At 29.5% G+C, this 20,628-nt stretch overlaps 1 protein-coding gene across 4 annotated transcripts in view; it reads right to left on the reverse strand.

The window, feature by feature from the left end:
• The window catches only part of LOC100880205 (1-phosphatidylinositol 4,5-bisphosphate phosphodiesterase epsilon-1), a 192,173-nt gene that overhangs the window by 51,403 nt on the left and 120,142 nt on the right, over window positions 1-20,628 (reverse strand). For all 4 annotated transcript variants that reach the window (XM_076533177.1, XM_076533178.1, XM_012292966.2 and 1 more), the window contains exons 5-7: window positions 12,900-13,231; window positions 11,413-11,558; window positions 4,377-4,572 (exon numbers count right to left, since the gene is read on the reverse strand). In XM_076533177.1, the coding sequence (XP_076389292.1) occupies window positions 4,377-4,572; window positions 11,413-11,435 (219 nt within the window). In that variant the 5' untranslated portion in view covers window positions 11,436-11,558; window positions 12,900-13,231. The remainder of the gene's footprint in view (window positions 1-4,376; window positions 4,573-11,412; window positions 11,559-12,899; window positions 13,232-20,628) is intronic.

Raw genomic sequence — 20,628 nt, forward strand, 5'->3', positions numbered from 1 at the left:
TGCATCGATTAAATTCATAATTTGTTACAGTACAAGTAATACGCTAAAAGATAGCATGAAAGACAATATCTGGATACATGGAGTGATAATATTTCCGATTGAAGGTATTACATCAAACGGAATTATTTCCAGCGACTGACAAGCGAATATAAATCAATAATGAAACATTGATAATTATACGCCTGCATAATTTGCAATTGTATTGAAGGATATTTATCAGTTGCATTATTCATTCTCGGGACTTTGATAAATAAAACAATATTTACTGGTCGATATCTATTACACCTAATCTTTAAATAATAAAAATGTTAAAGGAAAGGAAGGTTTATTTTGTTTAAACAAATATTTCATTTTTTTTTTTTAGTATTACATCTACTTTTTTTTATTTTAATAGTGCAAGGAATTATGAAAAATTGATGTATTATTTATTCAAATTTTACTGTGATTTTTTTATAAACTTGTGAGCTTTCTTTACATTGGAAGATTTATTATTAGGGATTCGGGAATGTAGGGATTTGGATATGTAGGGGTTTGGGGATATAGCGATTTGGATATGTGAGAAGTTGGAATATAGAGATTTGGGAATGTAGGAATTTGGGAATGTAGGGATTTGGGAATGTAGGAATTTGGGAATGTAGGGATTGGGGACATAGCGATTTGGATATGTAGGAATTTGGGGATATAGTGATTTGGGTATGTAAAAAGTTGGGAATATAGAAATTTGGGAATGTAGGGATTGTGAAGTGTAGGGATTTGGAAATGTAAGGATTCGGGAATGCAGGGATTTAGGAATATAGCGATTTGGATATGTAGGAGTTTGGGATATAGCGATTTGGGTATGTGAAAAGTTGGGAATATAGAAATTTGGGAATGTAGGAATTTGTGAATGTAGGGATTTGGGAATGTAGGAATTTGGGAATGTAGGGATTGGGGAGTGTAGGGATTTGGGACTGTAAGGAATCAGGAAATGTAGAGTTTCAAGAATGTAGCGATTTGGGGGCGTAGCGATTTGGGGGCGTAGCGATTTGGGAACGTAGCGATTCGGGGATGTAGGGACTCGGAAATGTACGGATTTAGGGCTGTAGAGATTTGGAAATGTATGTATTCAGGATTGTAGGAATTTTAGAATGTAAAAATTTGAGAATGGAGAAATTTAGAAATGTAGGTATTCAAGAATGTATAGTGGGCCAATGATCATAGCAGTCAAGCCCCATGTAAAATCAATCAATCAAGAATGTATAGAGTAACAGTTCTGTATGTAACCTACAGAATGTGGGGATTTGGAAATATACATAGATATTTGGAGACATAGGAATTTGGGAATGTGAGACGTCCATTTTGCTATTCTGACCAATTGGAGTCATAACTCTTGTAAACACGTATCACTCTCTTAACGCGACAATTTGTAAATTGACATCGGCACATGAATGTTAGTAGTATCACTCGTTTCAAGCCAGACTTGAGAATTACAAACGAGAATTAAAAACGTATTATATTGATTAACTGCGATTAAAAATTTGGAAACTTCAGAATAGATTCGTTTCTACTACTTTTAATTAAATTTCACGAAAACCATTTTCCAATAAATCATGGAAGTTGAAAAAAGTAATAAAAACGTAAATCAAACTTTGAATTGGCATTTCATGAAATAGTTTTTACCTACATTTTTTATATAGATTGCAATCACATTCGTAGAAAGTGGCAGAAATATTTGTGTCAGAAAATTAAAAGTGTTCGAAATGAAATTTGTTTATATATTACATGTGAGAAGTTATTACTTTGTAAATATTTTGTAATTTCTGTTGTAACTTTTGTAAGTTACAGTTATATTAATTTTTGCAAGTTTATGTAATTATTTTTGTAAGTTAAAATTGTAATCATTTTTGTAAATAATAAAATTGTAATTATTTTTGTAAATAATAATATTGTAATCATTTTTGTAAATAATAAAAGTGTAATCAATTTTGTAAATAATAAAATTGTAATCATTTTTGTAAATAATAATATTATAATCATTTTTGTAAATTAAAATTGTAATCATTTTTGTAAATTAAAATTGTAATAATTTTTGTAAATTAAAATTGTAATAATTTTTGTGAGTTCAAGTCACATTAATTTTTAATGAATGAAAATAAAAAATTTTTAAATTTAATTTCTCACGATATTACTAATAATTACTAATAATTCATAATATAACAGTTATGATATTGTTCAAGACACATTTTTATTTCTTCATATAAATGATTCAATACTACACTTTGAAACATGCGGTTGCTCATTTATCATTTATCTTTCTCTTCGCAAGATTAGATTGCTGCGAAGAGAAGTTTTGCACAACTATGATTTATGAAAGAAATATGGAAAACCTTAGAAAAAGATACTAAACACTATCTTATAATTTTGCATTTAAAATAATAAATTCCAATAAGTCCACCTGTATTTAATACATTCAAAAAAATTCGTTAAAAAATTAATTGAACCGATAATTCATTCCCTGTACCTGGAGATAAGTTCGACGAAATATGCGCGATTGATAATAAAAACCGTGGGATTGGAATTCGTGTATCTCTCATTTTTACATGTAGGTCAAATATTAAAAATATATTCAGGCAAGAAGTATGTTTATTCTGCGAATCTGCTTTGACATTCGTGCTTTGCGAGAGATGAATTTCTGGATATTAAAGTGACAGATGAGAAAGATTTGAATCACAGCATCACATGTGGTTATATGAGTTTTTTCTTCTTTATAAATTACTAGAATGAAAGTGGCTTTATATCTTCGCGTTTCAGCCCTTTATTACATACTTTGAATTTTTAGCTAATTTATTACGTACTCTGAATTCTTTTGAACAAGGACATTTTTTGAACAAATAATTATAAATTAATACAATACACAGATGACTGTTTTTAACAATTTTAGTTCTTTTAAAGAATAATTTAAATGAGAGTATATTTTTATGAACATCGAATTTTTCTGTTAATCTTTTTAAAATCATAATTAAATTCCTCTGAATTAAAAATTAATGTTCAATTTATTTTTCTTTGTAATCGAATATAGTTTAGACACGTTTAAATATTGAACTAAATAATTAATTTAAATAACTGTAATTTTCAAGTACTCCATTAATAAAAATTTAACAGTCAGTTACTCCTTGAGGGTAAATATTAACACGTCGTCCAAAAAGTGCTGTTAGTCTTAATACACCAAAGAACTAAACACGAAATTAATGTAAAAAAACACTAAATTAACGAAGCTGAACAGTTATTTCAAATTATCTATTCCTTTTTTTAATACCAAGTGGAATATTAATGCAAATTCAACGCAAAAAGGACCTGCTATGTATACGTATGGGATAATTATGCAAATGCTATTCCACAGAATAAATTGAGACTTCCAACAACTTCAGGAATGGTAAAAAAAGAAATACCCGAGTATTTTAGTAAGCTAGTCAATAGTTATGCGCATCATGATCATTATCATCATATGTTTATAAACTAGAGTCTATCGACTATAAAGATTACAACAAAGAACTACTCAAAAGTTTATTCTCTATTCTCATATCACGATCTAAGTATCTCATACGAAATCTTAAATTACTTCTTTCTCTGTAAAATATTTTTAAGAGAAAACTTTTCTTAATCTTCGAAATTGTAGATAATTTTAAGAATAATTTTCTTGATAAGTTAATTAGCTATTTTTAGAGATTTTAATAAATTTTTGCTGGGGTGCATCGACGCGTTACAGATCAAAATGGCGCAGAAGCTATACAAAATGGCGCAGGAGCTATACAAGATGGCGGATGTTCTTAGGACTAACTGGACACTTCCGATGACATTCTTTTAAAAAATTAAATATAGATACAAAGATAAATACAGAGATATAGACATAGAAAATTGAATATAGGTATAAAACAATGCTAATATTTTCTGTTACAGAGTTTAATTAATAACTGCAATAATTATAGTTCGTTTTGTGAAAATTAGATATTTATTTATCTGCTGCATTGAAGTTCTATTTGTCCATTGTACGTCAATATATACTTAAACAGTAAAATAAAAACACAGTATCATTCAATAAATTTTACTAAAAATAATCAATGTTTAATACCATAACAAAATCACTTTCTGTTTAAAATATGAAAGCCAATGCAAATTTGCGGCTGTCATAGAAACAAGCGGAGCTTTATTTTCTAATTTAAAAATCAGTCGAGGTACAACGGCATATAATGAAAGTTGGACAAGGCTTTATCTTGGCTTTGAAACTTTACCGTTGTTAGAATTCCCAGCAGCGTATGCAAACGTTCCAAGGTTTTTGCAGGATAGTAATCGCTCGACGAGGTCTGGTAGTTGTAGAGGTATAGAATTTAATGGCTTACCTTGGACTCGGAAGCAATGACTTCCCGCAATTCCCGCAGGAAGGCTCCGAAGAACGGCACCACCGGACATTCCGGCATTGCCAAAGCTCGAGCAAGTGTGAACTCATACTCGGCGGAGAGAAGGGCTGAGGAAAGATTCTCCAACACCGGTACTGGATCGTTTATGCTATGCCAAAAGGGCTTTAGCTTATTGGACCTGCAACAAAACCCATGCATTCGATTTAAGGATTTGTTCCATATATCATATGAGTATCACAACTTTTCGTGTCGTGAAAAGCATTCGGATATTTATTGCAAATTGCGTTCCTTTTACATCGGATCTTAAATCGAGAAATTTTTTGAAAATTTAGAAATAGGAAAAATTTATTCTTATTTGGGTTAATCTTAAAAATCATGTGATATTAAAATTTATTCTATGGGACTATTGAAGTACTTCAAAATTAATTTCTCAAGTTAGCTTTATATCGAGGAAACATTTGGACTACCACTTATTTTAAATTTAATCTGTGTGTTTCTTACTCTATCAAATATCAACCTAAATATTACTATTACCAAATCAGAAAATCTACAATAATTTGCAGTGTCTAAAAATGTTTTAACATCCTAATTTCGCCTGTCAGTGATATCAGCAAATAATAGTAATTTTTTCTATGAATATTTCTTATATTCGCAGAACCTCTGAATATTGATAAAAGAAGAATTTTTGAGATAAAAATTTTTAAAAATTCGAAAGAATTGATGGACACATCGATTTTTGTTTTAATCTTTTCTGTCCAACATGTACAATGTGTACCTGCATATATGACGCGTATAATCTCAAACCTTTGATGAAACTGAAAATATTTGCACAGAGACGCATTTTACAACGTAAAAAACGTGAAAAATTGAAAGGTTGTTTTGACGTGTTTTTTGATAAATTAAAATATACAAAACGCGTTTCTGCGAATATGTCATTGTGAACATTTTATACGTTGTTTTTTCGGGTAAAGGTATAAACGGGTTTTAAAAATCTAGCGAGTTTCGCAGTGTCATGTCACGTCGCGTCGTCGAGTGGAAGTGCAGCTGCAGCTTTTCGAATTTTTCAATTCTTTTAAAGTAGTTAAAGTTCAAATTAATGTTAAAGTTTCGTAAGACGGAGAAAGTTTCGTTTTCAATAATACTTTACAGACGGGTCAGCGGCGCATTACGAAAATCGGAAAAACTTTGTCAATTTGATATGACATGAGGGAGATTTTGATTGCTTGGTGAAATGAAACTTTAATAAAACTTCTCATGTCAAAACGTAACGAAGACAATCGCGAGTTAACGCTTTGAGTATCATATTTCATATTTCTGCGAGCGTAAATTTTTATTTGGATTTGTGTTTATTATAGTGGGAGCCAGTTTATAATTTTATAATTTTTCAATTTTACAATTTTACAATTTTACAATTTTACTATTTTACTATTTTACTATTTTACTATTTTACTATTTTACTATTTTACTATTTTACTGTTTTACTATTTTACTATTTTACTATTTTACTATTTTACTATTTTACTATTTTACTATTTTACAATTTTACAATTTTACTATTTTACTATTTTACTATTTTATTATTTTACTATTTTACTATTTTACAATTTTACAATTTTACAATTTTACAATTTTACAATTTTACAATTTTACATTTTTACAATTTTGTTAAATATGTGAAAACTTATGTAATTATGATGATTAAATTTGACAGAAATTATTTGATTTTATTGAAAATTACTCAAAGCTATATTTGATATAATAATTGTTTAATATGTTTTTTAATTAGTGTTATAAATAAAATGCTAAAGATTAAAATTTTTGTTATCTTTTTGTTTCATAATTGTTCAGTTGAATTCAGTTATATGTTATAATGCACAAGTTTATGTTTACACATATGTATAGTGTTAACACATGTGTGAACACACATAATGTATATGTGTTCTTTTATCATAAAATTATTGTTTAATACTTTAAACAATTTATTTAATATTTCATTTAAAATTTACCTAATACTTGATGTTTCGATTCTTTTTCTGTTACTAGGTTCTCTATGAATTTTTAATAATAACTAAAATTATACCTTCATAATGTGTCAGCGTTTACCAAACCTATTTTCGAAGAAATCATCCAAGTTTCATTTAATTCATTTTCCATTCTGTAAGTTCTTTACGGTGCACCATAATCCTAACTACGCTTTACGGCACTCTTGTAATTAACGAGGCCGAAGAAAGTCCCGTTCACATCCATTTCACAGCAACAGTTCACAGTCTCAAATAAACTGATTATTACATGGCAATAAAAAAAGCACATTACTTTGTTTATACCTTCTAAAAGTTAAAAGTCCCTACTGCGAAATTCATAAAATTTTTTCAAATTACAAAAATTTGTACAACATCATGAAGTACTGTCATAAAATTTTGTGTAAAGTTTCTGCAAGTAAAGTTGCAAGGTTTCTGTTGCAACTGGGATAAGGTCACATAGTTTTGAAGAGTGTCACGGTGAGAGTACGGTAAAATTTAAACCATATGTTCGATTAATCGAGTTTCCTAAAACTCGAACAGAAGGATACAGAGAGGTAAATTGTAAGCACAGAGGCAGCCATTGGCCTCAATGGCTGCGTCTGGAACGATGCTCGAGCAGGAACTTTTATCTTCTCGTTCGCGGTTACAACCTGTTTTACGATACTGATAATAAAACTACTTTATTTTTCCATTCGTTTTCAAAACGATCTCGAGGGTGCCACTTAAAGAAGTACCTGTCCTGGTTTAAACGTATAAAAAGCCCTCAGTTTTTAATGACATAAAGCTGCCATGTCGAGGACTTGATGCAAAGATTTATTGCGGACAATTGTTTATGTTTATTTTTATGTTGATAAAATATGGGAAATTTTCAATTACGATCGGTTTTGGTCTGAAGACGTTTTTCATTAAACTTTGGAAACTTGGAAAGAAGTTTTGGATGTAGATTTCTTTGCGATAGAAGAATTGAATCTTTTCAAATGGATACAAAATAAAAAATAATTGATTATTAATATGTTTGCAAATTTTATTTTTACTTTTTAAAATTAAAATTTTTTTTATTGAATATGATAAAGGATATTTTTTGGTATCTTCATTACAATTTTAAAGATTTTTGTAAACGTAATTTTTAAAGTATTTTAACTTGAGTAGAGTATGGAAGTTAAAAGCAATATGAATTTGTGTAATGATCTAAAAGCCGTCTGAATGAACTTAAACTTGTTCAAATAAATGGAATTCTATAATATAATGTGTCATATCATGATCATTTCCACTTTCTCAAATTAGCTAAGTTTGTACAAGATTGTGAGGATTAAATCTGATAGCAGCATTAATTAAGATTTCAAATTCGTTAAATTTTCTCTCTCTAATTTTCACTCTCTAACAATTTTAACTTTCTTCTACCTAAAACATTTTATAAATTATTTTTATAGATACCCTTTATTACTAATCATACCTTCATCACAATAATAGTGTCTCCAAAATGTTCACTGCAAAAATTTAGCAACGAATTTTTAATATAGAATTGAAATTAATATTTTGAAAACAATTTTGAAAACTTTTGATGAATTTCGGAGTGATCTCTAAATACATGATATATTTAAATAATTTTTATTTGACTTTTTACTTTTTTCACAAAAAAGAAACTAGTTTCACATATAAATTGCATAAATTGAATATGAAAATGTATAAATTAATAGTAGTTCAAAATTTAATATTAATACATTAATATTAATAGTAAGTTAAAACAATATTTACAAATTAAAATAATGAAATTATAAAGTTTGATATTATAAGGAAATTTTGTCTATATGACATCTTTCTTAATAAACATAAAACAAGAAAGTTGCAAATACTTTGATCCCCAAATCAAAGCAGCTTTCTGATGAAACTGATGGCTGAAGTGGGCTAACGTTTTGCTTGAGTTACTAAGCCTACGGATTAATTGGAATCTAGAGGATGCTATTATTTCAATAGACTGAGATTAATCGATCCGTTAAAGTTACGACGGTATCCAATTTTCAAAAGTTTTATAGAGTTACCAAAACTGATTTAATTCCAGCATTAAACTTACTTTGCTAAGTTTTAACAAAATTTTATACTATTTCTCGTCATTCGGTACTTTATTCATTAGTCCCGCGAGCTATGACACGATTATAAGTGAAAGATATTACGAGTAATTACTGATGATTACATCGAATAAAAAGTTACAGCTAATTGAATTTCTTTACTTTTTTAACTCTTTGAGATGATTTTAAAGTTACAGAAAGTTGTTGTTAATACACATAAATGGTAAAAATGTACATTTATATTATTTAACGTGAAAATTTTTCGAGGTGAGTTAAAACCCCATGAAAAGCTAAACAAAGGACACCTAACCTCAAAGAGTTAACCCAACCTCAGAGAGTTAACCTAATCTCAAAAAGTTCTACCAACGCAGAGAAGCTTTGGAAACAAACCAATTGAAATACAAATTTTTATTTTGTCGATACCGATTTGTAAATAAAATATTTTTGGCTGTAAAATTTTTAGCAAGCTGCCAGATTGAAGCACATAAATATTTTATGGCTTCTATGTTGTGACTGTAAATAAATTCTAAATCTGTTATCCTATAATTGTAAAAGAGAACTGACATTTTTTAATTACAGTTTCGTTACAGGAAATAATAAATATTCTTGTAAATAAATATTGATAAATAAATAATCATTATATAACACGTTCAGGTGAGATTAATTTCTTAAAAGTAAACCAATTTTTTGTTAAAATAGTTTGAATTAAATTATCCTATTTGAACTTTCAATATTATTAAAAATAATATTTGTAATTACAAAATAAAATGTCAATTAATTATTTATTATATTTTTTATTTCCACTTATGAGTATCTACCGGAATAAACTTATTTGGTTTATTGTAATGTGTTACTCTTGTAATGTTACGTGAAAATTAGCTGACGCTAATTAAATTTAGAAACAAATATCGTGTTTCAAGTAACGTACGATTACTTTTTCCAATTTGCATTTACTCGCACGAACTTTGCGAAAATTATCAGGCAAAACAGATTTCGCTCAAGAACTTGCAGAAACTTCAAATTTCTATTCACACGTAACGATCTACTTGTACAAATTCCATTGCACAAGTTAGTTTGTGCAAATTGAAGGAACGAGTAAACGCAGCTTTGAGAACTGCTTCGCGCGTTGCATAATATCGATACTCTGTCATAAATATTCTGAATTGTACTTGAAATAGTGAACAGAATAATCATGCACTATGTATTCAGTATAATACTAAATGAAATAATAAATTATGCAGTGAAATACGAAATATGTGACGATTGAAATTGTAGTTTTGGGTAATGGTAAATTAAGAAAAAAGGATTATGAGTAATAATTTATTTTATTTATTTTATAAATAATGTAGGATTTTTAGAAATGAATGTTGTAAGTATTTTATAGTTTTATAGAATTTGTAAGTGATTTGTATTGTGAGTAAATTTATAGTAAAAATGTTATAAGTAACTTATAGTAAATTTGATATAAGTAATTTATAGTAAATTTGATGCTATAAGCAATTTATAATAAACTTGATATTATTAGCAATTTATAGTAAATTTAACACTGTAAGTAATTTATAGTAAATTTGACATTGTATGTAATTTGTATAAATTTGATATTATTAGCAATTAATAGTAAATTTACTGTTGTAATTAATTTATAGTAAATTTGATATTATTAGAAATTTATAGTAAATTTGACACTGTATGTAATTTACAGTAAATTTGACATTGTACGTAATTCATAGTAAATTTGACATTGTATGTAATTCATAGTAAATTTGACATTGTATGTAATTTATAATAAATTTGATATTATAAGCAATTTATAGGAAATTTGATATTACAAGTAATTTACAGTAAACCTATAAATAATATAGTATTATATTATATTTCAGTATTTAATTATTAATACTATAAGCAATATATAAAAATTAATACTACAATAGTTTATATTATTAGAAATAACTAAATTTATATTATGAGTAACAATTTCTATAACAATACAATTAACATATTAATATCACGACTTATAGTTCCATAATGCAACTATCACAATAACAAATCAGTATAACAAAAGTAAAAATTAATATTATCTACCCCTAACCCAAAATAAATCATTGTACCAAAAATAAGTTGTGGAAGTTCAAATTAATTGTCAACGAAGAACATATCCACGTCAGTATCGCAAGCTTCAAGTCCTTGAGGATACACGAAACCGGGGTTTGACGGTTTCTGCTTATTTAAGTTTCATCCCTGCTCGTGTCACGGATCATTGAACATTAACCACAGTTTTCAATTGCACAGATATTCGTCTTCCCCAAGGATCTATAGTCAACGTTCGCGCTCATCACGTGCTTTGCAGACACATTACTCAAGCGGGAAAGCGTTAATTAGAGAAATTTATAAGAATAGAACAAAATGTACAATTTGTTCAATGTATTATACACTAACAATTTTATCGTTTAATATACACTATCATATAGCAGAATTTTATTTGAATTATATTGTGCTTAAACATATTTTGTTAATGTGATAAGAAATGAGGCATTTATTCAAAATGAAAATTTTTTGTTATTAATGATATTTTTTAATGTAATAATAAATGAGGCAGTTATTCAAAATGAAAATTTAGTGATAACAATTTCTTGTTATCAAAGATTATTGTTAATGTAATAATTAATGAAGTATTTGTTCCAAATGGAAATTTTGTGACAACAATTTTTTGTTATCAATGATATTTTTTAATGTAATAATAAATGAGGCAGTTATTCAAAATGAAAATTTTGTGACAAAAATTTTTTGTTATCAATGATTATCATTACTGTAATAATGAATGAGAGATTTCTTCAAAATGAAAATAGTTTATTAATAAAAACTTTTTGTTGTCAGTAATTATTGAGTTGTATTAATGTGTAAACTGTGGAAATGATAGGAAAATAAACTTACTTGAGACCGGCAACAATTTCCATGGCTGAGTTAAAGTTTCCGGTATTCCAACAGGTTTGAGCCACGCGTAGGAGGCAAGATAAAATCGCCTGCCTTTCTTCGATCGTCGCGCCGCTTGTAATTGCGTGGGTGACCCATGAGCTTACCTATGTAATCGAAAATAATATTCGAAATAACCGTAACAAGATTTTCATATCTTAACCTAATAAAACAAAATTCACTATAAATAATAACTTAGAGGATAACTCAATTCGGTAACAACTTAGTTATCATAACTTAGTCTGCTAAATATCAGTTATTCTAAATAATTATTAATAACGTGAAAATAATGTTTCACTTTCATTTCCCATGAATTGCAAAGTCAAAAATTTAAATAGAAATTGAAGTACTTAGTGAAAGTTTCAAAACCATTTCCCCGTTTTGCATTACTGATTGTTTAAAAAAAAAAACAATTATTTTCCACGAGTCACTGTTGGACACAAAAAATATTGATTCACGATATGTTTACGGTTCGACTAATCTGAAATTCAATTGCGTCGATATGGTAATTGCGTACAGTTCTGCGAATCAGAGATTTAAATTCATATGTGGACAGAACAAATTTCTATTTGCTTTTCCCTGTTGTCGTAAGATCTTTACATTGCAGAAAGTTCGCATTTATGCTGTATTAATTTTGTACGAACGATGTTATTATGAATGGAAATCAACATTGTATTTTGCGAATTTGGAAATTTGCAATTTTACGATTTTATGATTTGCAAATTTACGAATTTGTGAATTTGACATTTTTCAATTTTCTTTCTTTTATTTTTCAGTCTCTCAGATTTTTTAATTTTTAAATCTTCAAACTCTCAAATTTTTTTTATTGTCATCACTATTTTTGTTTGCTGAAATGTAAGTTAGGCTTTAGGCAAGTTAGGTTATTACGAATGAAAATGAACATTGAATTTAGCGAATTTGGGAATTTGCAATTTTACGTCTTTATAAATTTACAAATTTGTGAATCTACCATTTTTCAATTTCCTTTCTTTCATTTTTTAGTCTTTCAGATTTTTTAATTTTCAAATCTTCAAACTTTCAAATTTTTTTTATTGCCATTATTAGTTTCATTTGCTGAAATGAAAGTTAGGCTTTAGGTAAGTTAGGCTAGATGGGGATATGCTTATCACACCATCTCGTACATCATCCTTGATTCGCAGATACCAAGTTCATCGTTAAAATGATTGCGAATTTGCAATTTTATAAAGTTACGAATTTGTGAATTTACCATTTTTCAATTTCCTTTCTTTCATTTTTCAGTCTTTCAGATATTTTAATTTTCAAGTCTTCAAACTCTAAAATTTTTGTCATTGTCATAACTATTTTTGTTTGCTGAAATGTAAGTTACGCTTACGCTAACTATTAATTAGGAGATATGCTTTTGATTACGCCAACTCGTGGATCATCCTTGATCCACAGATACCAAGTTGAAATGCTTATGAAATTACCTCATTAAAACGATTGATGAGTGTCTGAACGGAAGAGAAGATGTTGGGAACAGGCCAGTTAGATTCTTCTTCGGTCTGGGTCGAGCTGTTTGCGGTACGGGGTGTGGTATAGCTGCGACTCGGCGACGGGGGTGGCTTGGCAGGTGGTTTCTGCGTGTTCTGATCTTGCGCCACGTGTCTTAGGTACTCCTGTGGTGGTACCTGATAGAACAGCTGGTACTCGGTCTCCGTCAACCTGAGCGCCACCTCCTCGGGGAAGTGCAGCAGCTTTTGCAGATCCTCCAGCTCCTCAGAGCTCCGAGGCGGCTGCGGCTGCGGCCGCTTCTCCAGCTCTAATTAAACATTATACTTCCCCTTCAATGTCTTTGTTTATTTTATGTATCCGCTGAGTATCATATTACGAAAAGCTTCTTGGAAAAGTTCGTTAGACTATTTACATATAAAGAGAGGAATAATGCTTTCTTTCGCCTGCGATATTGCTTGGTTACTTAATTTGATACCGAAGGATAACGTCGCTTTTCTGTGGATGCTTTGAAAGATTTTGTCACTTTTTTTTAAGATTTATTTGTTTTGAATGCGGTAAGAATTTGTATGGATTTTATCTTATTGTGGGTGTAATGATATAGTTATTTATTATAGATGATTATTATGGATTTAATAATGTAGCTGTTAGATAAATTGTAGCTATTATAGAAACAGTCAATTTACTAAATATTATAGGTGCAACAGATTTACAATTTGTCTCAAACAAATACGTGAAGTAAATTAAACATGAAGGTACATAAACGTTAACAAAAATTAAATGAAGTAAAAATTTATAAATACTGTTTCATATTTTATCTCATCTCAAAATCTACCCCGTCAAATTACCTAACAATTCAGTTCATAAAACATGATTCCTATAGTTGTCGTCTAATATTGTAACACACAGAAAAAAAGCACTTTGCAATTTTAATAAAATGACTGTTAAAAATGATTCTTAATTGTTCTTAATTGTACTTAATTATTTAAGTAAGAAATCGTAAAGTGTTTTGATATTCATTGAACGTTAATTACCGAACAAAGGTACCCAAAATATTGAAAAGAGAAATGAATTGTTGTGTGAAGTAGTGTGACTGAAAGAAAGTGCATGTATTGAAGTATTATTCAAAGCACGTCAACAATTTAAAATCTGACCTAATTCCGTCAAAAATAATTAAGATTGGCGCCCAGGCGTGTACGAGCATAATACGTGTACACGAGGAGCCAGAAAATGTGCGAGTGGCATCCATTTCTCGCGACAAGAAGGAGCATCCGAGTAATTTGACATATCTGAAGTACCGTGAAATGCGCTGTTATTAAAGCGATTTATAATGTCGAATTGTCAAGGTGCAGCACAAACACCATTTACTATGGAATTTCCTTACTATTTTACTGGTTGTACATGATAATAATATTTAACACTAGTTTACGTGTGTTTTAATAATGTGTTGCAATAACAAAATGGAATTAAGTGCTTTTAGTACTTGTATTTAAGACTGCTATTGTCTGTTTGTAGTTTTTATAGTATACACAATGTATGTTAGTTATTTGTGTATTTGTTTATGTATGTTCGTTTGTAAGTAAATTATAAATAAATCTTGCATGTGTGAAATAGGTATGTATGTGTATGAGGTCTGTATACATGTGTATAAAATAGATGTATATGTATTAACAATCTGTATGTATGTATATGTCTATACAATCTGTATGCATATACATATATGAAATAGGAGTGCATGTGTATGAAATAGGTATGTACGTATATGTAATCTATATGCGTGTATGTGAAGTAACATGTATGTCTATGCAATCTGCATGTGTGTGTATGCTATCCCTACATATATGTATCAAATGTTTAAAAAATAATTATTGTTCAAAAATATTTTCATACTAAATTTTTACTCACAGCTAAATTACAAATTTTCGTTAATAGATAAATGTCCAACTTGACCATAATTAAAATTAATAACGAAAAATAAATAATTGAAATTCTAAACCATTATTGTCAGAAAAAGTTCAAATCAATGATTAGAAAATGAAATTAATAGTTTCTTAATTTATAACAAAATTTTCTTCATAAATGAATGATTATGAATGAATAATAGAAAGGAGTCAGTGTATTGTTAATTGTGCTCACTTCTGCATTTCTGCAACAGTTCAAAATTGCACCTGTAATTCCAAGGTCTGTGGAATTAACTAACTACGTGGAATTTCTGCTCTGCAAGTGTATGTTTATTTGCAGAAATCTATTCTTGGTATGGCGCAAACTCAAGTTTAATTCAGATATCCATGCTCGTGTCACTGAGAAATTATACTGATGTCTTATAGAAAATTAATAATCCTAATTTAAATGATGAAATTACTCCAAATCTTTGTTTATTTTCTAAATCTTTCCTAAGATTATAAGATGTATAATACATAATGTATAGTAAATAATCTAACAAAATAAATAAGTAACACCCTCGAATAAATAAACTCTTGTTACGAAATGAGCAATAATTATTACTAATCACATTACAATTTGTGTATCAATTCATTCGCGTTAAAGGGTGCAGGATTACTAAAACTGTTTAAACACTGGGTGTTCGTAATTGGAGAGGCTATCTCTTGCTATTAGAGAGGTTAGAGAGGTTAGAAACATGGCGGTCGAGTTAATGATGGTAATCTGAACCTGATGAAATCAAACTCAAATGAAACCAATCGGAATTGGAACTCAGTCAATTAACTATTAGCTACCTTATTAACCCAATATTGCAATCTCAATTGCAATTATTTCTTCATTTTTCATTATAATAAATTCAAATCTAATAACAACTTAACCTAAATTGGCATTACTTCGATACAAACTTTGTGTATAATCTTAAAAATCTTTTTAAATAAAACTCATACAATACGATGCAAAGACGCTATTTTATATTTTGCAAATCTATAGATATTTTAGTAACAAATTTTCTTTCTACAACTGTGACATAAATATAGTCAATTATAATATATTGCTAATGCAGTGTTGGATGCGAAAGAAATGAGAAGACAACAATGTATAATTTTTATAATATTATAAATGTACTTAAAGTTCATTTTATACCATATATACAAAATTAGAAAAAATTCTCATACAAATCGTTTATTTATTAAAGTCATCAAATCCACAAAAAGAGTGCTCCCCATTTTCAGGTTCTTAATGGTTCTTACAAATAATCAACCTAACCTAAAACTACAAAAAAATCGAAAGTTAGACTTGAGGTTCTGAAGAACTCATATATTTATAGATATAAAAAGATACATAACCTCAATGATTTATTGCATAATTAAAAGTACCTCACATGGCGACAATAAACAAATATTTTATTAAAACCTGTACTCTGAATATTTTTAGAAAGTACAAAAATAGACTAAGAATATGTATCAACGAAATTTTATTAGGTACCGATACTCAAAGTTCAAAAAACAGGAATTTTATCAAGAATGTTTCTGAACACGTTTCTTACCAAGTGCTGCTTAAGCAGCAGTTCGACGAGGTGGCGAGATTCAAAACGCTCGTAAAATCGCTCGCACGTGAAAGATCACAAAATACGATCTCGAAAGGGGAGATAAGGAGTTGAAACGCTATGTCAGGGTTGCACGAGGAATGTTTCGTAGAGTGCCAATGTGCTCTATAAAATATATCAAAACTGATCCCTAAAACGGAATGCTGAATGCGGTCCTGAACGCTGGCGTCGTCAAAAGACCGTCGTTTCTTTATGATTTAATCTACGACCCGCCCTTATCTTCTACCTGCACTGTTTCTTCGGTAAAGAACGCGTGACAGGAATTCAAATTAGACAAAAATTTATTTCTCTTATTTGATGTGTTCTTGTCTTATATTTACATGGAAGAAACTCTTAATTACTTTTTTGCTTGAGATGATTCAAATTTTTAATATTTTTGTTTAATGAAAGTCTTAGGAAATATGCATCACTATATTAGTTTTTTAAAATTAAATTTCTTTAACAAACGTTTCATAGAAAAAATAACAGCATTACTGTACTGTTTTCTGAAATTAAATTTCTTTAACAAAAGTCTCACAAAAAATACATCACTGCGCTGTTTTTTCAAAATTAAATTACTTTAACAAACGTTTCATAGCAAAAATGACTACATCACTGTGCTGTTTTTTAAAATTAAATTTCTTTAACAAAAGTTTCAGAAAAACATCACTGTACTGTTTTTTTAAAATTAAATTACTTTACCAAAAGTTCCAACATTTCTTTAATAAAAATCTTGTATAAAAAATGGATACAATATACCTTTTAAATTAAACCTTTTTAATAAAAAATATCAATATTCAGTTTTTCAAAAATAAACTTGTCGAAAAAAAATGTCATAGAAAAAATAGATACAGTAACAAGATTTTAGAAATAAAAATTGTCCAATAAAAATCTAAAAAAAAAACCTATAACCATACTCCAGTATTTAAAATTGAATTTTTTCAATAAAACTCTGACGGAATCTAATATTTTTCACACATGTCTACAATAAAATTGTCTTTTTCGTTAGATGATACACATCGTTCACACGCTACTAAAAACTACGTCAAAAAAAGAAAGAGATATAAAGAAATGTTATGAATAATTTATAATCGCGGTGTATCGCCTGAATAGCACTCCTTTGGGTATTGATGTAGTTATTGTATACAAGAAACAGCTAAAAGGAAGAAAGTTTTTGAAACCACACGTTTACACATGGAATGAAATATTGTTTGTTTCAGTGTCCCACAGGGCAACAATATATTGAACGAACGAAATTACATGAAACGATGGAGGGTTGATTTCCGTTAAATTATTGCGCTCAAAGGAAGCATCTCTTGGCTTAGAAAAATTTATAACGTGACATCTATGAAACGATGTATGTATGTGCACGTAATATTTTCTAGATAATACGTGGTGATGGCAATAAAAAGAGGTCGAAAAGAACGCGAGGTAAAGAAGAGGTTAGTAGGATGCGGGAAACTAGTGGTAAGGATAGGTTGGTTCGTATAAATTGCATTTTATAAACGGAGTGAGGAGAGACGTGGTCGAGGGTGATGGGTAGATAATTTGGAAAGTAGTGGAGGGTTGAAAGTATTGGAGTTTTGAAATTTGGGGATTTAAGGGAGGAAGAATGTCGAATATTTGGAGCTGTGGGGATTTAGGTATTTGGAGAGATGGGGATTTGGGGAGGTGGGAATTTGAGAAGATGGGAAGTTGGGGAGATGAGAATTTGGGGAGATGGGAACTTGGAGGGATGGGAATTTGGGGATATGGAGTTTTGGAAAATTTAGAAATTTGAAAGGATGGAATTTGGGGAGGTGCGAATTTGAGGAGCTGGGAATTTGAAGGGATGGGAATTTGGGGAGCTGGAGTTTTGGAAAATTTAGAAATTTGGAAGGATGGAATTTGGGGAGATGGGAATTTGAGAAGGTGGGAATTTGAGAAGATGGGAATTTGGGGAGATGGGAACTTGGAGGAATGGGAATTTGGGGAGTTGGGAATTTGGGGATATGGAGTTTTGGAAAATTTAGAAATTTGGGGAGATGGGAATTTAGGGAGCTGGGAATTTGGAGGGATGGGAATTTGGGGATATGGAGTTTTGGAAAATTTTGAAATTTGGGGAGATGGAGATTGGAGGATTTTGAAATTTGGGGAAATAGGAATTTGGGGAGATGGGAATTTGGAGTGATAGGAATTTCAAATTTTTAGAATTTTGGGGTTAGTTTGGAAGTTTGATAATTCTAATATTTAGAAATCAGAGAATTCACAGATTTGGGAATTTGGTTTTTTTGGGGATTTATAGAACTAGTAATCAGAATCATAAGAATTTTGAAATTTTTATATTTATTAGACAATTGTGTGATATGTTATTTTAGAGATTTGGACACTTGAAGATTTGCTAAGCTTAATACTTAACACTCTTCGTCAACTATTATTATTTACTAAAATCCCTTATTACCATACTACTGTACATCATACTACTGTAATTTTACTAATATCAACGCTATTTTATTCTTATTTATTAAAACGTCTTTCAGACGTGATTCTGCAATGCCGGAAGTAAATACATACACGATTCCAATAAAATCTACCTGCACATATTTGCAAAAACTTCCTTCCCTCCCGTTAAGTATATTCTCAAACAAACGAGTACTCTGCAGTCCTCAATCGTCGAACAAACATAGTAGACGTAAGCATAGTAACTAGTTAATTAGTACTGGAATGTACACAAACTTGATTGACAGATCGATATAATCAGATAACGATAAGACAACACAAACGGAGTGGTAGTAAAACTACGACGGTAAATATTGACTGTTGGAGTACCTGTCTTTCTAAACGTAACATCCCCTTTACGTAATTGACATATGAATTGATACTCATTAAGATAATGACTGAAAGCAATGATTTCATCAATTAGGGGAATATTCTCTCTCGGTTATGGACAGAGTTACAAAATGTATAATTCTGTTGGGAGATTTGGTGCGCACAGCTTTGAAGGAATTATTTGAAACATTTTCTCGACTGATGTTCTACTATTTAATTGTTTTGGTGCTTTGATAATTTGTTACTTTGTTTACTATCTTGTTACTTTGTCGAGTTGCTATTTTGTTATTTTATTGTTTTGCTACTTCACTACTTTTCTGTGGCGCTACATTGTTACTTTTTTATTTTGCTACTTTGTTGCTTTACTGTTTTACTATTTTGTACTTTTGCAATTTTGTTACTTTGTTACTTTGCCACTTTTCTCCTCTGCTACTTTGTTAATTTGTCGTGGTACCATTTCGTTATTTTATAATTTTGTCGTTTTCCTACTTTTCTATTTTGCTACGTTGCTACTTTGTTACTCTGTTACTTTGCTATCTTGTTACTTTACTGCCTTGCTACTTTGTTACTTTGCAGTGATACCACCTTGCTATTTTGTTATTTTATTGTTTTCCAATTTTCTGACTTTTCTACATTGCTACCCTGCTACTTTGCTATCTTACTACTTTGCTACCTTGCCATTTTGCTACCTTGCTACTTTGCTACCTTGCTGTGGTTATCACTTTGCTATTTTGTAACTTTATTGATTTCCTACTCTCTTACTTTTCTATTTTATTCCTTTGATACTTTGCTACCCTGCTACTTTGTTAGATTGCTGTCGTTCCAATTTGCTACTTTGTTATTTTATTGTTTTTCTATTTTGTTATTTTCCTACTTTTCTATCTTGCTCCTTTACTTTGGTACCTTATCCCCTTGCCGCCTTGTTACCTTGATATGTTCGTTGTTGCGTTATTTCAGTATTCTTCTATCAATTCACTTAACAAATTAGCCATTATGCTGTTCTGCGATGCAGTTATTTTATCGTGTTGTTGTTTCATAAGTTAATTATTATGTTACTCTGCTTCTTTGTTACTTGGTTACTTTGGTACTTTGCCACTATGTTACTTTGTTACTATGTTACTATGTTACTATGTTACTATTTTACTTTGTTATTATGTTACTATCTTAGTTTGTTATTCTGTTATTTGATTATTCTGTTACAATTTACTATGTTACTATATTTCTATTTTACTTTGTTACTTTGTTACTATGTTACTATATTACTATATTACTATGTTACTTTGTTACTTTGTTACTTTGTTATTATGTTACTTTACTACTATGTTACATCGCCACTATATTACTGTATTACTCTGTAATATCATTATTTCTTT

The sequence above is a fragment of the Megachile rotundata genome, chromosome 7 (assembly GCF_050947335.1).
Source record: "Megachile rotundata isolate GNS110a chromosome 7, iyMegRotu1, whole genome shotgun sequence".
In the NCBI taxonomy this organism is placed as follows: domain Eukaryota; kingdom Metazoa; phylum Arthropoda; class Insecta; order Hymenoptera; family Megachilidae; genus Megachile; species Megachile rotundata.